At 36.9% G+C, this 22,028-nt stretch overlaps 1 protein-coding gene across 1 annotated transcript in view; it reads left to right on the top strand.

The window, feature by feature from the left end:
• Window positions 1–22,028, top strand: part of antxr1a (ANTXR cell adhesion molecule 1a) — a 103,672-nt gene that overhangs the window by 27,623 nt on the left and 54,021 nt on the right. The window contains exons 3-9 of the mRNA XM_001332805.10: window positions 7,782–7,853; window positions 11,084–11,155; window positions 13,820–13,901; window positions 14,158–14,191; window positions 17,714–17,793; window positions 18,862–18,930; window positions 21,641–21,721. Of these exons, the coding sequence (XP_001332841.5) occupies window positions 7,782–7,853; window positions 11,084–11,155; window positions 13,820–13,901; window positions 14,158–14,191; window positions 17,714–17,793; window positions 18,862–18,930; window positions 21,641–21,721 (490 nt within the window). The remainder of the gene's footprint in view (window positions 1–7,781; window positions 7,854–11,083; window positions 11,156–13,819; window positions 13,902–14,157; window positions 14,192–17,713; window positions 17,794–18,861; window positions 18,931–21,640; window positions 21,722–22,028) is intronic.

Below are 22,028 nucleotides of genomic sequence, written 5' to 3'. Positions count from 1 at the left end.
TTTAGGATAAATCGTTTTTAAATTCATGGTTTATATGATCAATGGTTTATACATTTTTTATTTATTTTATATTTTCTCGGTGTCAATGTGGTGCAGTGGCTAGCATGTTTGCCTCACAACAAGAAGGTCGCTGGTTCGAGAGTTTGCTGGGTCAGTTGGCATTTCTATGTGGAGTTTGCATGTTCTCCAAGTGTTGGCGTGGATTTCCTCTGGGTGCTCTGGTTTTCCCCACAGTCCAAAGACATGTGGTACAGGTGAATTGAATAAACCAGTGGTTCTCAAACTGTGGTTCGTGTACTACTATTGGTTCGCAAGCTTCCTTCTAATGGTACGCGGAGGAATGAAATATGTCATATACATGCTACACACATTTCAAAATTTATAAAAAATTATGTATAATACGCCATATATGACATATAGCCTATGTTTCTGAGATAATCTGCCACGTTTTTTTAACTGTGCAGAGTTGTAGCTGCTTTACTGGGCCTACTATGTGACTGTATTTCAATACTGCTCATTTTGGTGGTACTTGGAGAGACAATTTATTTCTGAGGAGGTACTTGATGAAAAAAGTTTGAGAACCACTATAATAAACTAAATTGGCTGTAGTGTATGTGTGTGAATGCAAGGGTGTATGAGAGTTTCCCAGTGTTGGGTTGCGGCTAGAAGGGCATCTGCTGTGTAAAACATATGCTGGATAAGTTGGCGGTTCATTCCGCTGTGGCGACCCCTGATTAATAAAGAAACTAAGCCAAAAAGAAAATGAATTGAATGAATAAATATTTGTTTCTCTTATATATATATATATATATATATATATATATATATATATATATATATATATATATATATATAATTATTTATATATAATTATTTATATATATATATAATTATATATATATATATATATATATATATATATATATATATATATATATATATATATATAATTATTTATATATATATATATATATATATATATATATATATATATATATATATATATATATATATATATATATATATATATATATATTTTTTTTTTTTTTTTTTTTTTTTTCCTAACATATAAATGTGGGTGTACTAAGTTTTGGACCATTTTTGGCTTCAGTACTGTCTAAAACAATGTTTATGCGCACTAATATAATTGTAAAGCATCCTATTAATAAAAATATTTATTACAAAATATGTGTATATATATATATATATATATATATATATATATATATATATATATATATATATATATATATATATATATATATATATATATATATATATATATATATATTTGAAGCGCAAAATGCAACAACGGAGACTCCATACTGTCATACCCGGAAGACTAGCTACTTCCGGCGAGATTGTGGAGTGCGCATCCCATGCATGCTGTGGTTTTCCATGATGCCCTGCGAGCAAATTCATGAATAGGAGCAAAGCGACGCAATTGACATGGTTGTTGCTAGAGCAGATACTTTTGCGGCCGGAAGTTAACGAGAATTATTTCTATTTATTACATTTTTCATTTGTTGTATTTTATTAACGTCTACCCCCAACCCTAAACCCAACCGTAACAGTAATGTAAAAACAGTTGTTGTACCGAGTATTAGTTGTTTTATCTATTAAATAACCCAATAAAATGTATTTTTTAACGCCAACCCCCACCCCAACCCTAAACCCAACCCTCACAGTACTGTAAAATATTAATTATTGTTATACAGTGTCATAAAAAAATGCAGCTTTATTAATGTGCATATCTCACTTCCGGCCGGCCGCATATCCGATTCAGACTTTACCAATTGACGCAGGTGTGTCACATGACCATGACAAAATGGCGGATGTAGTACGTCTGAATTCAATTCATACTTTACACTTTCATACTGTATAGAATGTACTTTTTAAACGGCCGAATAGTATGTTTAAATTCAAATGCAGTACCTACTGAGTAGTAGGCGGTTTCGGATGCAGCCTATGGACTCCATGAATACATTTAACCTAACATTTAGTTATTATTATCACCCAATATATAATTATAGGCTGCCATTGATACAGTCAGTTGGGTCATTATTTATTCAAACTACCTCTAGGCTACATACAGTAAACTGTATTTAAGTATGTTTAGTATCAGTGTTATATTTCAGCAAGTATTTTCTTCTAAGCTATTTGAACTAATTACATTTTCATCATTATTTTTACCTTATGACGACTGGATAATTTACAACTGTTAAGTTTTTAGCGACTTGAGCTCTTGCTTAATTTTCTAGGAAGATCTCATAAACTTAAAGCATCTATAAAATGATGTCAGAGCACAGTGAGCACTCATTCTGAAGTAATATGAACTTTTAAAAAACGTAACGTTAATGGCTTCGAAATCCAAACCATTCTTGAGGAAAGGGTAAACAGAATAAACACAATTCACCTAATGGTTGCTACGCTAACCGCTATTGTTTACAATCGAGCTAAATCAAGATGTCCTTGCTGAACTGTTCTACCGCTGAAATAAAAGCTGAGAGATGCAGTTTTTGGGGTGTTTTTTTTGTGCTCTCATCTATTCCCAAGAATTATCTAAACCTTTGGGTTGAGGAGGAACTGAATAATGTGACAATCCAGTCCAATTTCAGCGATAGAATAGGCAATCTTGGGCAGCTGCAGAAGGCTAGTTCATTAAGAGTTATAGCTATATAAATAAATCCTTCTTTTTTACACACTCGCACACACACACATACCATTTGCCTCTTGTTAAACTGTTTCACCATCAGCTCCAGATGTTGCAAACCCGGTCGGCTTTGGCTGCTTTAGAGCCCTGGATCTTGCTAACAATGGAAAAATAGTGAGAAAGACAGGCATTATGGAGGCTGGGAGGAGGACAGAGGCAGTGCCTAAACAATCCAGATACTTCTGCCTAATTATCTCACATTAATTTGTTGAAAAATAATCATTCTAAACTTATAATGAGGTAAAGCTGCAGTGAGCTTTTGAAGTTTGTCTTCAGCTACAGGAATTTTTATGTCCCAGGAGTCGGCTTTTATTAAGACTATAACAACGTTTCATTAAATTTCGTTATATGAAGGTGGCTTGTAAAACTTTTTTCACCGTACTATCCCATCATCACTTACTTTTGTTACTTTTTCAAATGGCTTTTTTATGTGTTGATTTGTAAATTATTAATCTTGTAGCCGAACCACACTTTCAATTTGTATTCACGGCCACTTTATTAGGTACATCTTACTAGTACCGAGTTGGACCCCATTTTTGCCTTCAGAACTGCCTTAATCCTTCGTGGCGTAGATTCAACAAGGTACTGGAAATATTCCTCAGAGATTTTGGTCCTTATTGACATGATGGCATCACACAGTTGCTGCAGATTTATCGGCTGCACATCCATGATGTGAATCTCCAGTTCCAACACACATCACAAAGGTGCTCTACTGGACTGAGATCTGGTGTCTGTGGAGGCCATTTGAGTACAGTGAACTCATTGTCATGTTCAAGAAACCAGTCGGAGATGATTCACGCTTTCTGACAAGTTAAACTATGCTGTGCTATCCAACAGCTGAGTATTTCTGTACTATCAGAATTTTCAAATTAATCTGTCGGGCAATAAATTCACTTGAGTTTCGTTCCAATTAAAGTTGTTTACTGAATTCTACTATTTAACTATATATAAAAATAAAAAATAATAAAAAACGGTGTTCCTCTGCCTTTCTTTCTTTCACTTTCCTCTCTCAAAATAGAGTGTTGCAAATAAGTATTAAACATGACACAATTTATCTTAGAAAACATACTTCTAAAGGCGCTGTTAAATTTTCCTCGGATGTTGGTAACAACCCAAGAAATCCTAAATGCAAAGGAAACAAAACTAATTTGTTTACAAATGAAGTTCTGTGTAATAAAATTAAACAACGCACGGAAAACGTATTAAACGCATAAAGAAAGGAAGGCATAGAAAGGCAGTGAAAGCCCAGACAGCAGCAGAAATCTCTCAATTCTTCAGCAACCATCTGCCCTTCCTCATTGTAAATGATTATTCCCTGCTTCAGTCCAACATCTACATTAGCAGGAGGATGAAGATGAAGCCAGGGTGGACATTTCAACAAGACAATGATCCGAAACACAGCCAAGGAGACTCTCAAATGCTTTCAGAGTTAAAAAACCAAGTTGTAGAATGACCCAGCCAATCACCTGACACAAATCCAATAGAAAATACCACTAAAAAGGGGTGAAATAAGCAAATGTACTCAACTACAAATCAAACTATACATGAATTTGAGCACTTAATAAATTATATTAAATCACATTATTGCTTTTACAATTTGTCTTTAAAAAAACAACAGGTATGATAATATTATGACGTATAGATTTGTAAACTGCCTTACCTTGTGAAGGCATCGTCATCTGGAATCAATTTTATCCTGGGTACAGTTTCACTACAAAAACAATACATCATTTTGAACGAATCGGTGATCTTAGCTTTGCACTAGACATGCCATCATAGAAATAACATTTGGCACAGTGACAACTGCTCTAATCAGGCTGCCTTCATGAGGTAGTTATTATTGGAGCGGAAAACATTAAAGGGGACATATACAATGCAGCACAGCTGTTTCTGCACATGAAGACCTGCAGATGGAGAAAGACCAAGGCAAAGAGAGTGAATCCCTCCAATTGAAAACACTTTCCTGAAACATCTTGCTTATGGACATTATTTTTTTGTGAATTAGCATATGTTATGCCTGGCTCAGGTTTCTTTATTCGTCTGCCCTCAAAGAGTGTTTTGTTTGGCAAGAATAAACCTTTTTAATGTAGCAAAGGCAAAAAAAAAAAAAAAAAGGATAATAATGGATATTATTTAAAAATGAGTGGGCAGCACAGTAGCTCTGTGGTTAGCACTGTCGCCTCATAGCAAGAAGGTTGCTGGTTCAAGTCCTGACTGGGTCAGTTAGCATTTCTGTATTGAGTATGCATGTTCATGTTATCAAATATACATGAATTGTATGAACTAAATTGGATGTAGTGTGTGAATATGAGAGTGTATGGGTGTTTCCCAGTACTGGGTTGCAGCTGGAAGAGCATCCGCTGTGTAAAACATATGCTGGAATAGTTTATTCCGCTGTGGCGACCCCTGATAAATCAGAGACTAAGCCGAAGGAAAATTAATGAATGAATTATACAATTATTATTATTATTATTAATATTATATTAAGTAGTGATATTATACTGTTTAGATTCTCTTAACATGTACATTTCCAGCAAATCATCCAAACTAGACATTCTAGTAAGACGCAGTTACTAAAACTGGACATTTCAAGTGAAGAGACCTGCTGCACTTCTGTGGGAGTTCTATATATATTTCATTTTATTCGATATGCATTTACAATATATATGTAAGTCACAATTTGCCAGGGGTATGAATAATGTTGTGCCTGATTGTATTTAGATTTTGTTTGTTTGTTTGTTTTACTTTTGGTGTTTTTTGCTGTATTATTATGAGAGAATATATAGACAAACAAATTGCCAGAGTAAATTGGCGGTGGGGCGAGGCAGTGGCGCAGTAGGTAGTACTGTCGCCTCACAGCAAAAAGGTCGCTGGGTCGAACCTCAGCTCAGTTGGTATTTCTGTGTGGAGTTTGCATGTTCTCCCTGCCTTTGCGTGGGTTTCCTCCGGGTGCTCCGGTTTCCCCCACAGCCCAAAGACATGTGGTGCATTGGGTTGGCTAAATTGTTAGTAGTGTATGAGTGTGTGTGTGAATGTGTGTGTGGATGTTTCCCAGAGATGGGTTGCGGCTGGAAGGGCATCCGCTGCGTAAAAACTTGCTGGATAAGTTGGCGGTACATTCCGCTGTGGCGACCCCGGATTAATAAAGGGACTAAGCCGACAAGAAAATGAATGAATGAATGAACTCTAGGGGGTTGTAAAATTGGCTTACTTTCCAAAAAGTGGAGTGCTTTTCCAAATTTTATTTAAACCCTGCTGAAAAATCCAGCTTAAACCAGCCTAGGCTGGTTTAAGCTGGTCGACCAGCCTGGTTTTAGAGGGATTTTGGCCATTTTTTAGCTGGTCAGGCTGGAAAACGAGGAGCCAAACCCAGCTAAACCAGCTTGACCAGCCTGGTTTAAGCTGGATATAGCTAGTTTTGGCTGGACTACCAGCTTGGCTTGGCTGGTCAAGCTGGATTTAGCTGGTCATCTCCCAGCCTGACCAGCTAAGACCAGGCTGGAAATGGCTGGAAACCAGCCTGGAAGTGGCCAAGACCCCTCTAAAACCAGCCTGGTCGACCAGCTAAAACCAGCCTAAGCTGGTTCAAACTGGATTTTTCAACAGGGAAATCTTATATTACCTGGTAAGTATACCTAAAAATGCAACCAGTTTCGTCATTTATTATTTATTGATCTATTAATGTTTTGTTCAAGGTAATTAACTAAATTGCTCAAGACGTTCGTTATTTCAAATATAGAAGCGTGGCAAGCGAGAAAGTGAAATAGCTCGCGCTTTAGACAGCCTTGTAAACAGCTACAGTGCACAAGGTAAACTCTGCTCGTTTCCTTGGCTTTGTGGCTGTTCATGAAGACGACGACAAGGTTTTTTTGAGCTCGGGTTGACCATGTCATGTTATTATATGTATTGTATGTAGTATAACAGTGTAATGTCTTGGCTGTGTATTTAAAAATGGCGGTTCCTTTGTTTTCGACTAACTCCGCCTTTTGGTACCGTTTTGTCATGCTAGGTATGCTTTTGAAAAGGTACTCAAAAAGTGATATGATACGGTTCGCTTTTAGGTACCTTTTGATGGTGGAAACGGCCATAAAAGCGTACCGAACCGTACCACTCAGTGGAAATGGGCCATATGGGGAGTTCTGTGTAGGCGGAGGTAACGATACACTGCGTAGAGTGAAACCGGATACCTCGTGACGTCTATTGTCAGCTGTGTCAGTGGTTGATAAAAGCAAAGAGTTCTGGGAGTTGTTGTTTGGTAGGAATACCGGAAGTAATCTCCACACAGCTGGCGATCACAACATCGATACTTTTAGCCCCCTTAAGTAATTTTTTTCTTGATTGACCATAAAACAAACCATTTTTATATAATGGGTCGCTTAATTAGCTTAATTAACTTAGTTAAGCCTTTAAATGTCACTTTAAGCTGAATTCTAGCATCTTGAAAAGTATCTAGTAAAATATTATATTCTGTCATCATGGCAAAGATAAAATAAATCAGTTATTAGAGATGAGTTATTAAAACTATTATGTTTAGAAATGTGCTGAAAAAAAAAATCTACTTTCCGTTAAATAAAAATTGTGGATAAAAAATATACAGGGGGGGGCTAATAATTCTGACTTCAACTGTATGTAAAACATTTTGTCCAACGGCCAAATATTGTCCTGGACAAATGTATTTATTCAGCTTTTAAATGATGTGTAAAGCTCAACTTCCAAAAAAGATTGACCGTAATGTCTGCTTTTGTGGTCCAGGGTCGCATATGAGGTTGCGAAAACACATTACTGTATAATTTAAGTCTCAAGTTTGTTGATCTTTGGCTTAACTCGAAGTGAGGGGAATATGAAGAGCTGGCATTAACATCACACTCGCTCTGGATGGATGCTGGATGCTTCAAGCGTTTCCCTCGGGAGGATGAAAAATGTGTCAAAATGTTGCTGCTTTTGAGGGGGGAAAAAGATTCACACCGCCGTAAATCTCAGACTCTGGCTATTCCTCTGGGCTTGTGAAGCTTTATTGCACCCTTGATGTCCGTCTGTAAGTGTCCAATATGTCTGTTTCACCCTGCAGATCAGGAAGTGTGCAGCATCACTGGAGCGAAATATATAACTTTGTGGAACATCTGGCCCAAAAATTCATAAGGTAGGCAAAGAAGAAAGTCTCACACATTTTCTGTGAGTGTGCAGTAGTTTCTGCTTTATATGTGGACGGAAATTGACAGAAAAATCACCCAAACAAACACCATCTCTCTGTAATTTTTCTTAGAAATAATATTTAGTGAGTAATTGCATCTGTTATTCACGTTTGACATATTCAAGTTCACCCAAGCATGAAAATATCATTAGCTCAATTCAAACATTTCTTCTGTTGAACACAATGGAAGATAAACTAAAGAATGGGGAAAAGTCACTTCCATAGTACATTTTTAAAATTGTAGTTTGTTGTTTGTTTGAGCTACACTACCTGACAAAAGTCTTGTCAGATCCCAGTTGTAAAAGCAACTTGACTTCTATTTGATCATTTAGAAAAGTGGCAGAAGGTCGATTTTTCTGCTGAATCATCTGTTGAGCTGCATCTCAATCATCACAAATACTGCAGAAGACCTACTGGAACCCGCATGCACCCAAGATTCTCACTGAATCAAGTCAAGTTTGGTGAAGGAAAATCATGGTTTGGGGTTACATTCAGTATGGGGACGTGCGAGAGATCTGCAGAGTAGATGGCAACAACAACAGCCTGAGGTATCAAGACATTTGTGCTGCCCATTACATTACAAACCACAGGAGAGGGCAAATTCTCCAGCAGGATAGCGCTCCTTCTCATACTTCAGCCTCCACATCAAAGTTCCTGAAAGCAAAGAAGGTCATGGTGCTGCAGGATTGGCCAGCCCAGTGACCAGACATGAACATTATTAAGCATGTCTGGGGTAAGATGGAGGAGGCGTTGAAGATGAATCCAAAGGATCTTGATGAACTCTGGGAGTCCTGCATGAAGGCTTTCTTTGCCATTCCAGATGACTTTATTAATGCGTGATTTGAGTCATTGCAGAGATGTATGGATGCAGTCCTCCAAGCTCATGATGGAGTCAGACACAATATTCATTCTTTCTCCACTGCAGCATGACTTTATATTCTATACTGGACATTATTTCTGTTCAGTGACAATACTTTTGTCTAAGGAAAGTCAGACCTTACTGTCCTAATTAAATCATTTAAAATCAAGCCATAATCATATTTTATTTTGGTCAATAAGCGTAATCTAGAGGCCTTTGACTTTCATATTAGCCACTTCTGATACCAAATGATAAACTTGAAGTTATTGTTTGTTGTTCCTAAGCCTTAGATCTGTGACAAGACCTTTGTCAGGTAGTGTACTTATTTAAAATAAGCTAAAACAACACAATTCTTAATTTTTTGTTTTGGGACAACTTAATTGTTTTATGTTCAATCCACTAAAATTAGTAAAAACTAGTAAGTTTACTTGATTCCTTCTTGTTGACCCAACACAAATTGAGTGTGTGGAACCCAGCATGTTTTACAACGTCCAATTCTTTCATGTCGTCCCCACAAAAATGTATTATGTTAGCTTTATAAAATTTAGTATGATTACATATTCTTCAAATAAATATTCAGAATAAATGCTATTTTATTTTATTTCTTTTAACATAAATGTGTTAAACTCGATGATGATGATGTGACATTATTGTTCCAGAATTTAGACTTTTTATTTGCACAAAAGGGATTGTAAATATTAAAGTAATTACCATGCTTGGGATTAAAATGATTTTATGGGTGTAAAATTATGTGTTTGAATTATTTTATTTAAAAAATATTGCTAGGCAAATATTGATCACGATTAATCATATCCGAAATATGTGAAGTTTTTTTTATAAACTAAATTTCCCGCATTATTCAATTTATGATTCACCAATCAGACGATTCCTAATCAACTATAAATACCCTAAATTCCATATAACAGCCATCTTCGTTTTGAAGAGTCCTCCCTTCCACTCCTTTTCCTTTCAGATATGTGTGGCACGGTGGCCCAGTGGTTAACACTGTTGCCTCACAGTACGAACGTCACTGGTTCTAATCCTTACCAAGCCAGCCGGCGTTTCTGCAGAGTTTTCACGTTCTCCCCGTGCTCACGTGGGTTTCCCCCGGGTTCCCCAGTTTCCTCCCACCGTCCAAAAACATGCAACTTAAGTTAATTGACTAATCCAAATCAGCACCATAGACATGCTCCTAGTAAGTAGTTATCTTTAAGAGCAATCACTATCTGTATATTAGCCACTACAGCAGGGGAGTTCTTGAGATCTACCTGAGCTCAAACTCCCCTCTTGCCTTGCAAATGGGAGGGAGCCCCGAGCTTGAGGATTTTATGAGCTCAGGGCTCTCTCCTGGGACAGCATGCCAAACAAGTTTTATAATCAATCATCAGCTAAGCCACTCTTGAAATATTTGTTTTGACATAATATATGTATGTGTGTTATATATATGTATTATGTATATGTGATACACACACATACATAGAAACAGAACTATACAAAACACTTTTGTTAGAGATTTAAATTTATATATCATTTTATATCATCTACAAATATATTGTATTTTCATTCGTTCATTTCCCTTCGGATTAGTCTCTTTATTCATCAGGGATTGCCACAGCGGAATGAACCGCCAACTTATCTAGCTTATGTTTTACATAGTAGATGCCCTTCCAGCAGCAACCTAGTACTGGGAAACACCCATACACTCATACACTACAGACAATTTAGTTTATTCAATTCACCTTTAGCGACTGTGGGGGAAACTGGAGCACCCAGAGGAAACCCACGCTAACACGGGGAGAACATGCATACTTCACACAGAAATGGCAACTAACCAGGCTGGAACTCGAACCAGCAACCTTCTTGCTGTTAGACGACAGTGCTAACAGTGGGTACAGTCCAAACACAAGCGCTATAGGTGAATTGGGTATGCTAAATTGTCTCTAGTGTATGTGTGTAAATGAGTGTGTTTGGGTGTTTCCCACTGATGGGTTGCGGCTGGTAGGGCATCCGCTGCTTAAAACGTGCTAGATAAGTTGGCGGTTCATTCTGCTGTGGCGACCCCTGATAAATAAAGGAACTAAGCCGAAACGAAAATGAATGAATGAGTTAATTAGCATGTTCTGAAATGAATGCATGCATGAGTGTATTTATATATACATCATAAACATACACAAGACATATTATGCCAAAACATCCTTTTATTCATGTATTCAGCAAACGATTCATTTTCGAATTCAAAAATAAAACAAATTGATGATATTTTCAGATGCCAAAATTTCTTTCCCCCCATATGTTTATACATGTTTGTTCTTGCATTTAGCCCGCAGTTGCGAATGTCCTTCATTGTATTCTCCGATCAGGGCAAGATTCTGATGCAGCTCACAGAAGACAGGTGAGTGATCTTCATTGGTTTAAAGGGGATAGTTCACGCAAAAATGAAGATTTATCATCATTTTCTCACTCACGAGTGATTCTAAACATTTATTATGAGCTTTTTTTCTTTCGGTTTAACACAAAACTAGATATTCTGAAGAATGTTGGACAAAAGCAGCTGTAGTAGGAGCAAAAATACTATGGCAGATTTTTCCCAGCCTTCTTCAGCATATCTTTCTTCGTAATCAACAGAAAAAGAAACTCAAACAGGTTTACGACAAGTGGAGGACGAGTAAACGATGAGAGAATTTCCATGTCTGGTTGGTCTGTCACTTTAAAGGGCACATCATTTACCCCTTTTTTTAAGATTTAATATTAATATTATGGTTCTTCTGAGTGTGCCAGTTTAGGTTCAGTTCAACACACAGTTAAGATGTTTTTATTATAATGTGTTAAAAAGTGTCATGTTGTGGCCGTGTACACAGTTTTAACTTTAACGATCATTAATCATTAAAGTGTTTCAAATAGACCCTGATAAGTTTTTTTTTTGTGGTATTTATTTCATGCTGTGCATGAAAAAAATCCCTAATTCATCAATTATATATCCCCGTAAGTATCATTAATGTGAAAAGGAACAAAAGTTGATGCCATTATTCTTCTCGTACAGTGTGAAAAAATAAAATGACTCAACATTGTAAGACAACTTGCTGGAGAGCTTTTTTTTCTGTGATTTTTCAATGAACTCTAAAAAGCTCTCCAGCGAATTGCCCTACAATTTGAGTGAATTTTCTTTTCTTTTTTACAGTGCTGTAGCATTCATGAAAGTGTTGTTTTTTCATTTGAATTATCCATAGTATAGCACAGTATCTTTCCCAGAGATGGGTTGTGGCTGGAAGGGCAACTGCTGCGTAAAAACCTGCTGGATAAGTTGGCGGTTCGTTCCGCTGTGGTGACCCCGTATTAATAAAGGGACTAAGCCGACAAGAAAATGAATGAATGAATGAATAACACAGTATCCAGAATATACAGTATTGTGCAAAAGTCTTAGGCCCCCAGTTACATTAGTTGTTCTAGTGAGGGTATATTGACATTATATATTACTCCTCGTTCTCTTTATTAAAAAATACAACCAGAAAAAAAAGGTTCTAGTAAGATTTTTTGGGTCTAAATGTTTAAGACATATGAAAGAAAGAGCTAGAGTTAAATTTGAATTTCGGTCTAGGTCTGATCTGCATTTCTGCCAGGGCTGTTGTCAATATTGACTGAACTGATAGGATTTTGAACGCTGAAATTTTAATTTGTCATGTAATTCCAACTAAAAGCACCTCATTTGTAATAGTTTTTTTTTCCTGCAAGATAATGATCCCAAACACACTGCTAATATAATTAAATCCTATTTGAAGAGAAAAACAGCTCAAAGACGTGTGAACATGAAATGGCCTCTACAGAGTCCAGACCTAAATATTATTTACCAACATAGGCTCATTTTGAAAACGTAGCCCTATATACCTTTCTGGAGATTGCGAATTATGTAGTTAGAAGTACGTATGGCTGCTTTTCATCTTTAAAACAAATGCTACGGGGCGGTATGACGCCGTTCCTTTTTGCGTCTACTAGCTGACTGATTACCTCCATATCACTGTTATACCTCCATATTACCTCTTTCTCACTGTTACCAGTTTGTCCAGTGGCTCGTCATGTACGTTGGTGGACTTGAGACGTAGAGAGGAGTTGACTACAACGACAGGGTTCAAATCTGGTGAACAAGTAAATAGCGGGGTGAGAATGTGGTAAAATCTGAAAACGTGGTAAAAATCAGACGATTTTTTTTCTGCAACGGTCGATTGGGTTTAGGGAAGTGGGTGGCCGGATCAATAAGTGCTTTTGAAAACACTATCGGTTGGGTTTAGGAAAGAAGGAGGGTGGGTCAGTTGATCAGTCATTTAGTCAGTCAGTCAGTCAGTCGACAGTGGTCTATGGTGGATTTATACGAGATCAGCAGGCGCGAATGGCACTTACGAGGGAAAATTGAGAAAAGTGTACACAGCGCCCTCTGGTGGATTCGCGAAAACAAAAACTGCAAAAATGAGAATGTATTTGCCGCTTTCCAGAAATGTGTAGAGGTGTACTTTTTTAGAATGAGCCTGGGTTGTTATTTACAGTATGTATAGGCAATATCAGTATGAGATACACCAGGAGAGACAAATAAAGATGCTGAATCTAAGGAAGAACTCTTAGAAATGCTGAAAGATGCTTGATAGCAGATCATTTCAGAAAAGACTCAACATAAAAGTTCAAGCTGTTGCTCGGTACCAAAGACACAAACTAAACACAAACTAACACAAACTTTTTACATTAGTCTTTTGATTCAAAAGGATATTTTGTTCTGAATATTATGTACATATTTACCATATTTTCTGTCTGTAAATTAAATAAATAGTTCACCCAAATGTAATGATCCTGCACTAGCTCCACACTTTTTTTTACATAGATGCAAAAGAGGCTTCCAAAGCTGGTGGTGGCATAAGACTTTTACACAGTACTTCTCCATGTAGTGTTTTTCAAGCGAGTTGAAGTGAACTACTCCACAAAAGTAGCAAGGATTGAGTAGGATTGTGGCCATGATGTATTTTTAAAGCTTCTCCTCCCTTTCTCTCTCTTTCATTGTATGTTTTTTTGTCAGAGAGCAAATTCGTAAGGGTCTGAAGGAGCTCCAGGACGTGCGGCCAGGTGGAGACACTTTTATGCATGAAGGCATTCAGAGGGTGAGTGAGCCAATAGGAGCCATCTTGGCTCAGCAGTTGCCCACCCAGCGATGACAAATTACTGTAAATAGCCTTCACGAAGGTTATGTTTGGCCAGTACCGCAGACAAATGGACATAAAAAGTGTTGAGCTGCTAAATGATCTTTCGCAGCTGGGTAAATTTATTCCTCACCTCTAAAATACTGTGAATGTTGTCTGATCTGCTTGAGATTACAATATTTTTAAACGTTTTTCTCTGCTTTTGTTTTACTGCTAGGCAAGTGAACAGATTTACTATGGGAACACAGAAGGTAGGTCCTTTTTAAAACATTGTTTTGGTGAAAGAATAAGCAGTGAAAATTCACTGAAAAAAAAAAGACTTGTCGGCGCCAATAGTCTTGTGGTTAGTGCGTCGACACATAGCACTGAGGTGTTCACAGCGAGCCAGGTTCGATTCTCAGCTCAGGGTCCTATCTCTGCTTCACATACTTTCCTGTCTCTAAATCTCCACTGTCCTACCACAATAAAGGTAAAAACCCCTAAAAAAAAAAAAAAAAAAAAAAAGATTCATTGGATTTACTACATTTTTTAAAGGTAAATGGTTGCAAACAATTCATTTTGGCTGAATTGAAACAAATAAATTAAGTTGAACATTACTCAATTTAATTTGTTTGTTTGAATTCAGCCCATATCAGTTGTTTGCAACCACTTACCTTAAAAAAAATGTAGTAAATCCAATGAATCATTATTTTTTCAGTGAATTTTCAAGGTGTTTCGAATTGTTTAAACTTTAATGTGGATGGTTAATGATGATTAAAGTTGCAGACCAGTTTAGTGATGGACTAAGTACACAAATAAAAGTCTTGAGGGAAATATTATGCCATAACATTTTAGGTATTAAAAGTATATTTTCCTAAAAGAACCCCAACCCCATCCCCACAATTAATTTACTTTTAACTGAAGCTGAATATTAAATAGGGGGTTTCTTTCTTCTGCCTCATTACTAGGCCCACACGGAATGTGTGCGCGCAGAATTCTGCAGGTTTTTAGCCCATCATTCATTCTGTTTATCTACTTGTGTAAATGTGTGTAAATTTATATTTATTCAGTTTCTAAATTAATTACAGTAATGTTATCGACTCATAAAAATATATTCATTTGATTTATTTACAATACAGTCTGATTTATTTACAATATATTTCTGTCTTCGACTCATAAAAATATATTCATTTGCTTTAATTACAATACAGTCTGTAAAGTTATATTTTCTGTCTTTTACTAGATATATTATACACTCTCAGAAATAATGGTACCACAAAGGTGCATATTAATGCCCAAATGTAGCTAAAAAGTACATTTGAGGTACCATTATTGACCCTTCAGGTACAAATATGTACCTTTTGAAAAAGTACATTGACAGCTCCTGTACCTTTATTTCTGAGAGTGTATGAGAGACTTTCTTTGTTTACAAAATAAGTGGATCTAATAGGGTATATGCCGAGCTAGTGTGTTTCCCATGCTGATAAACTTCCGGTGACCTGTTGATGTGAGTTTTTTCCATTTTATACAATTCCTTTTACAGCATCAATGTTGTAATGTAATTAAAATACAATCAGTTAAACAGATTTGGCATTCATTTAGTTGCTCGAGCGTAAAACAAGACAAAAAGCCGTTAGCTCGCACTCAGTGTCCGAATCGGCAGGTTAGCGCAGAAGCTCCATTGAATATACTGGGGTAAAATAAATGGTCATATTATGAAGACATGGTGGGGGGACATGTAATTTAATGCAGTGCTCGTGTACAATCTGAGACCCACTTTATATAAGATATCACTCAGCCAGTGGAGATCGCTCATTTTTAAAGAAAACAGACCTTAAACGCGCCGATTTTGCATTGGCACACAATTCACAGGAAACGATTAACCCAGGTTACTAGCAAATTAAAAGTCCTATTAGCATGCTTTGGCATACACCCTATTGGATTTGCATGGTAAACATTAAATAAAAGTTAAAAAGGTATTACTTTTTATTTCATATATTAAGTTATTAGTTATGATACTCCTAAAATCATTCTGCATTAATCCGCAGATTTTTAACACATTTCTGCTCAGAAATAGCAAAAAATATCCACAGATTCCATCTGCCCTACTCATTATCTCATAGCAAACTAACAGTAAGATGTGCATGGTTTAGGATATTGTGATTAAATCTGTCAAACTGACATCAGAAGACAATAAAAATAAAAACATGATAAAGATACTTAAAAAAACACCGTACTACACACTCAGAAATAAAGGGACAGCTTTCACAGGGGTGGCACAGCTTTTGTACCTTACAGGTTTATATTGATACCTTAATGGAACGTATTTGTACCTGTAGGGAGAGGTGTATTTTAGCTTTAATCCTTATTAATTACACCTGATCAAACGAATTGAGTGCTTTAGGCTTGTTTGAAACCTACAGGTTCAACTCTGTGTTGAAACAGGGTTGGAACTAAATTGTGCAGAGCTGCGGCCCTCCAGGGTCAACTGGATTTGTCACCTGTGTATAAGGTATAAATATGTAACTTCAAAGTAGAAATGAAGCACTTAGTCAAGTTAATATTATTTAGCAAATTGATTTCCATTTTAATGGAAATATATACAGTTGAAGTCAGAATTATTAGCCCCCCTGAATTATCAGCCCCCCTATTTATTTTTTTCTTCAATTCCTGTTTAACAGAGAGCAGATTTCTTCAACACGTTTCTAAACATAATAGTTTTAATAACTCATTTCTAATAACTGATTTATTTTATCTTTGCCATGATGACAGTAAATAATATTTGACTAGATCAGGGGTGGCCAACCCTGTTCCTGGAGAGCCACCTTCCTGCAGATTTCAGTTGCTACACATATCAAACACACCTGAACCAATTAATTAGGACCTGAACACCACGTTATAATTACAGGCAGGTGTGTTTGATATGGGTTGCAACTGAAATCTGCAGGAGGGTGGCTCTCCAGGAACAGGGTTGGCCTGGTTGGGTTGGACGTCTTCCTCGAGTCATCATTCCAAGATAGGCGCGCACACTAACCGAAAGCGGGAGACTCATCTTTATAGCAACCTCTCGCAACACATCTCCATTGCGGCGCCTCGCGATATTTGCAAACAAAACATATGAATCATATTTATAATCATTTGACAGTAACGAATGAACGCCACCAAATGTAGCGAAGTAAGAGTAATGATTTAGACATTTTGGTCACACTTTACAATAAGGTTCATTAGTTAATGTTAATTATTGCATTTACTAACATGAACAAACAATAAACAACACATTTACTACAGTATTTGTTCATGTTAGTTAACGGTAGTTAATGAAAATACAGTAGTTCAATGTTAGATCATGTTAACTCATGGTGCATTAACTAATGTTAACAAGCATGGACTTGAATGTTAATAATGCATTAGTAAATGTTCAATTATGATTAATAAATGCTCTACATGTGTTGTTCATGATAAGTTCATGTTAGTAAATGCATTAACTAATGAACCTTATTGTAAAGTGTTACCGACATTTTTAAAATGTACTCAAAAAGTAGACGTTACCCAACTGTTTTACTTAAGTAAATTTAACAAAGTAAATGTAACATGTTACTACCCAACTCTGACAAGGATGAATGCAAAGAAAAAATATAACAATAAAACATAATAATAATAATAATAATAGTAATAGATATAAAAATCTAATTAAAATGAAATAAAATAAAATAAAAATGCATGTTTCTCCTGACAAACGGTTACTAATTCAGCCAATCACAATCTGAAGTTACAAACGTTGTTTTTGTGTGCAGGATACCGGACAGCCAGCGTCATCATCGCCCTCACTGATGGAGAACTGCACGAAAATCACTTTTATTATGCTGAAAGAGAGGTAGGAAAGCTGTTAAAAATACTTAAAATAATAGGTCAATATCAGCTAAGAGTGTTTTTAGACACTTGTTAACGTATTTAATTAGTCCCTTATTTATCAGGGTGGGGCGAGGCAGTGGTGCAGTAGCTAGTGCTGTCGCCTCACAGCAAGAAGGTCGCTGGGTCGCTGGTTCGAACCTCGGCTCAATTGGCGTTTCTGTGTGGAGTTTGCATGTTCTCCCTGCCTTCGCGTGGGTTTCCTCCGGGTGCTCCGGTTTCCCCCACAGTCCAAAGACATGTGGTACAGGTGAATTGGGTAGGCTAAATTGTCCGTAGTGTATAAGTGTGTGTGTGAATGTGTGTGTGTGGATGTTTCCCAGAGATGGGTTGCCGCTGGAAGGGCATCCGCTGCGTAAAAACCTGCTGGATAAGTTGGCGGTTCATTCCGCTGTGGCGACCCCGTATTAATAAAGGGACTAAGCTGACAAGGAAATAAATGAATAAATTTATCCACAGTGGAATGAACCACCAACTATTCTGGCATATGTTTTACCCAGCGGATGACCTTCCAGCCGCAACCCAGTACTGGGAAACACCCATACACTCTCACATTCGCACAAGCACTCATACACCTCGGCCAATTTAGTTCATCTAATTCACCTATAGCACGTGTCTTTGGACTGTGGGGGAAACCGGAGCACCCGGAGGAAACCCACACCAACACGGGGAGAACATGCAAACTCTACACAGAAATGCCAACTGTTCATTCCTTTGTGGGGACCCCTGATGAATAAAGGGACTAAGCCGAAGGCAAATGAACGAATGAAAACAATTAGCATTTGCGGTTGAACGATACTTACTTAAATGATCAACTATTTTACGTACAAAATGTCAGTGACCCAACCCGGCTTCAGTTTTCCTCATCCCCCTTATTTTGACCCAATTTTGCTTTCAGCTTCCACTCACAAAGACATTATTCAGCATCTGTAATGATCAAAATTACCCAGCGTCCACTTTATAGCTCAGCCTGTGCATAAAACGGCTAACAGACTGCAGGTGTCTGAAGTGTTTCTGCTTGTGTTTTCCTCAGGCCAATCGCTCTCGCAGCCTCGGCGCCTCTGTGTACTGTGTAGGAGTCAAGGACTTCAATGAGACTCAGGTGTGTGTGTTGACGTGTTGCGCTTGATTGTATTGTAAGATTTAAACCAGATCTTGCCACTTACAAGGTTAGAAGGTAACACTTTGGAATAAAGATCCATGTATTTACTAACATGAAATTATTCTGAAAGATACTTTAAAGCATTTATTGATCATAGTTCAATATTAACTAATGTTTATTAAAATCCAACGTTATGCTTGTTGACATTGGTTAATGCACTCGTAATGCAATGTTAACTGACATTAACAAAGATAAATAAGTACTATAATTAATGTATTACTAATTGTTTGTTCATGAAAGTAAATACAATAATGACCATTATTTAAGGTGTTAACGGTTAGAAAGGTAACTATAAAGTTTCTTTAAACAATATGTGTTTATATATATATATATATATATATATATATATATATATATATATATATATATATATATATATATATATATATATATATATATATACATACACTCACCGGCCACTTTATTAGGTACACATTACTAGTACCATGTTGGACCCCCTTTTGCCTTCAGAACTGCCTTAATCCTTTGTGGCGTAGATTCAACAAGGTACTAGAAATATTCCTCAGAGATTTTGCTTCATATTGACATGATAGCATCACACAGTTGCTGCAGATTTGTCGGCTGCACATCCATGATGTGAATCTCCTGTTAAACCACATTCCAAAGGTGCTCTAATGGATTGAGATCTGGTGACTGTGGAGGCCAATTGAGTACAGTGAACTCACTATCATGTTCAAGAAACCAGTCTGGGATGATTCCAACCAACCTGACTAACAAGCTAGTTTCCGTCTTGTCGCCGCAAACCAAGAATACATGCATTTTGTGTTTGAAAACGTAATATTATGTATATTTTATTTACATTGTTCATGTTTGCTGCATGTATAAAGCATCTGTGTTTTGTGGTCAGTCTGTCTGATGCTATTCTTTTATGCGCAGCTTGATTAAATTGGAGTTACATGATTGATTATTCTAATTAGCCAATCATAGACAAGAAAAATTAACATATTCAGACTCAGACTTTATTATCGCGTTAGGGAAACTAAAATTGCAACAAGGTACCACAACACAGGCGAGGTTCCATGTACACATTACTAAAACATTACCACACAACATCCATACATCAGTATATAGAAACATCCCCCTCCCCCCGGACTCATTTAATGACCTAATGGCCACCATTATAAAAGAATTTCTGTTTCTATTTGTCCTGCAAATAGAAACCCTTAAACGACGTCCCGATGGCAACAGCTGAAATACAGAGTACAGTGGGTGATCCGGGGTGCATAGGATACCCTGAGCTCTCCTTAGAACATAATTATGGTAGATTACCATTAGACCAGTCTGGTTAAAACCAATGGTCTTGCCTGCCACCTTCACCAGGCTGCTCAGCCTGTTCTTGCTTGACACACTCAGATTGCCGTACCAAGCTACAATGCAAAAAGATAAAACAGATTTGATAAATTGTTTATAATTGTTTATATATTGTTTATACGGTATAAGTAGTATCTGCAGATTTAAATAAAATATTGTAGTAAAATATTGTTAAATAAAATAGTGGAGTAAAAGTACAATTAAAGCACTAACAAAGTACTGAATAATAATAATAATAAGTCATCACATTTATACAGCGCTTTTTTGGACACTCAAATCGCTTTACACATTTTTTGGGTGGGTGGTGTAGGGGTAAATCCAATCTTCTCATCCACCACCAGTGTGCAGCATTCACCTGGATGGACGGAGCCATATTGCGCAGACTGCTCACCACACACTAGCTAACTGTTGGAGAGGAAACAAAGTGATGAAGCCAATTATGGGGATGGTTAGGAGGCCATGATGGACAGAGGCCAGAGGGCATATTTAGCCAGGATGCCGGGGTCAAACCCCTACTTTTTTTTCAAAGGACATCCTGGGATTTTTAACGAACACAGAGAGTCGGGACCTTGGTTTAACGTCTTATCCAAAAGACAGCGCTCACTGAGCAGTATAGAGTCCCCATCAATATACTTGGGCGTTAGGACCCACACAAATTACATGTTGAGCGCCCCCTGCTGGCCTCACTAACACCTCTTCCGGCAGCAACCTAGCTTTGCCACGCGGTTTCCCATCCAGGTACTGACTGGGCGCAGCCCTGCTTAGCTTCAGTGGGTGACCATGTGAGAGTTGCTGAGAGCTGGCTGCAATAAAAGTACACATTTTTAAACTATTTGGTAAAGTACCATTCCTATGACAACCCAGCAGGCACACAACGTCATAAGATGTCTAGTCAGTGTCTAAGGACAACGTTGTTTTGACGTCCAATAATGATATCAAATGACATTGATATTTGGTTGAATTTAAGTTGTGTTGGAAAGTGACCAAAATCCAACATCTGATAGACGTCATAGTGGTAACGTCCACACAACGTCAAGCTGTAACATCAGTAGAAGTATAGCATCAGTAAGAAGATATTTGGTTGATTTTAGATTGAACATTGGACATTGACGTCGGCCTGAAGGTGGGTTCTGACATCAACCCAATTTTCATTTCTAAACAAAATGCAACGTCCCCATGATGTTGGGGTACAACGTCAATCTGATGTCATGTTGACGTCCTGTGTCTGCTGGGAAACTACTCAATTATAGTAATTTGACTGTAGTTTGTTACTTTACAATAATGAGTAGTACTAATTTATTATTATCACTTGTCATAGCTGGCCAAGATTGCTGATAGCAAGGATCATGTCTTTCCAGTAAATGACGGCTTTGAAGCTTTACAAGGTGTCATTGATTCGGTGAGTTTTCATCTACATTTTTTTTGTGATGTTAACTGTTTACTTAAATTTAAAAACTAATAAAAACATTGTAGTAAACTAATAGCATATGATGTTGCATAATGTTTCAGTGTTATAGCATAAGTTGAATTAACTTTCCATCAGTTTAACTTGACTTTATTATTTAATTTTTATTTTATGTTTTTTAATATTACATTTTTTTTGGTAAATATTATGTACATGTATTTACGTATGTATTATAACATCTTTGCACACAAAAAACTAGCACTTATCCATAGTGTTTCTAATACAGGGCTCTATCTTAGAG

Source organism: Danio rerio, chromosome 8 (assembly GCF_049306965.1).
Source record: "Danio rerio strain Tuebingen ecotype United States chromosome 8, GRCz12tu, whole genome shotgun sequence".
Classification (NCBI taxonomy): domain Eukaryota; kingdom Metazoa; phylum Chordata; class Actinopteri; order Cypriniformes; family Danionidae; genus Danio; species Danio rerio.
Note: the sequence above shows the minus strand (reverse complement) of the source record. Positions and strands in the feature narration are given on the sequence as shown.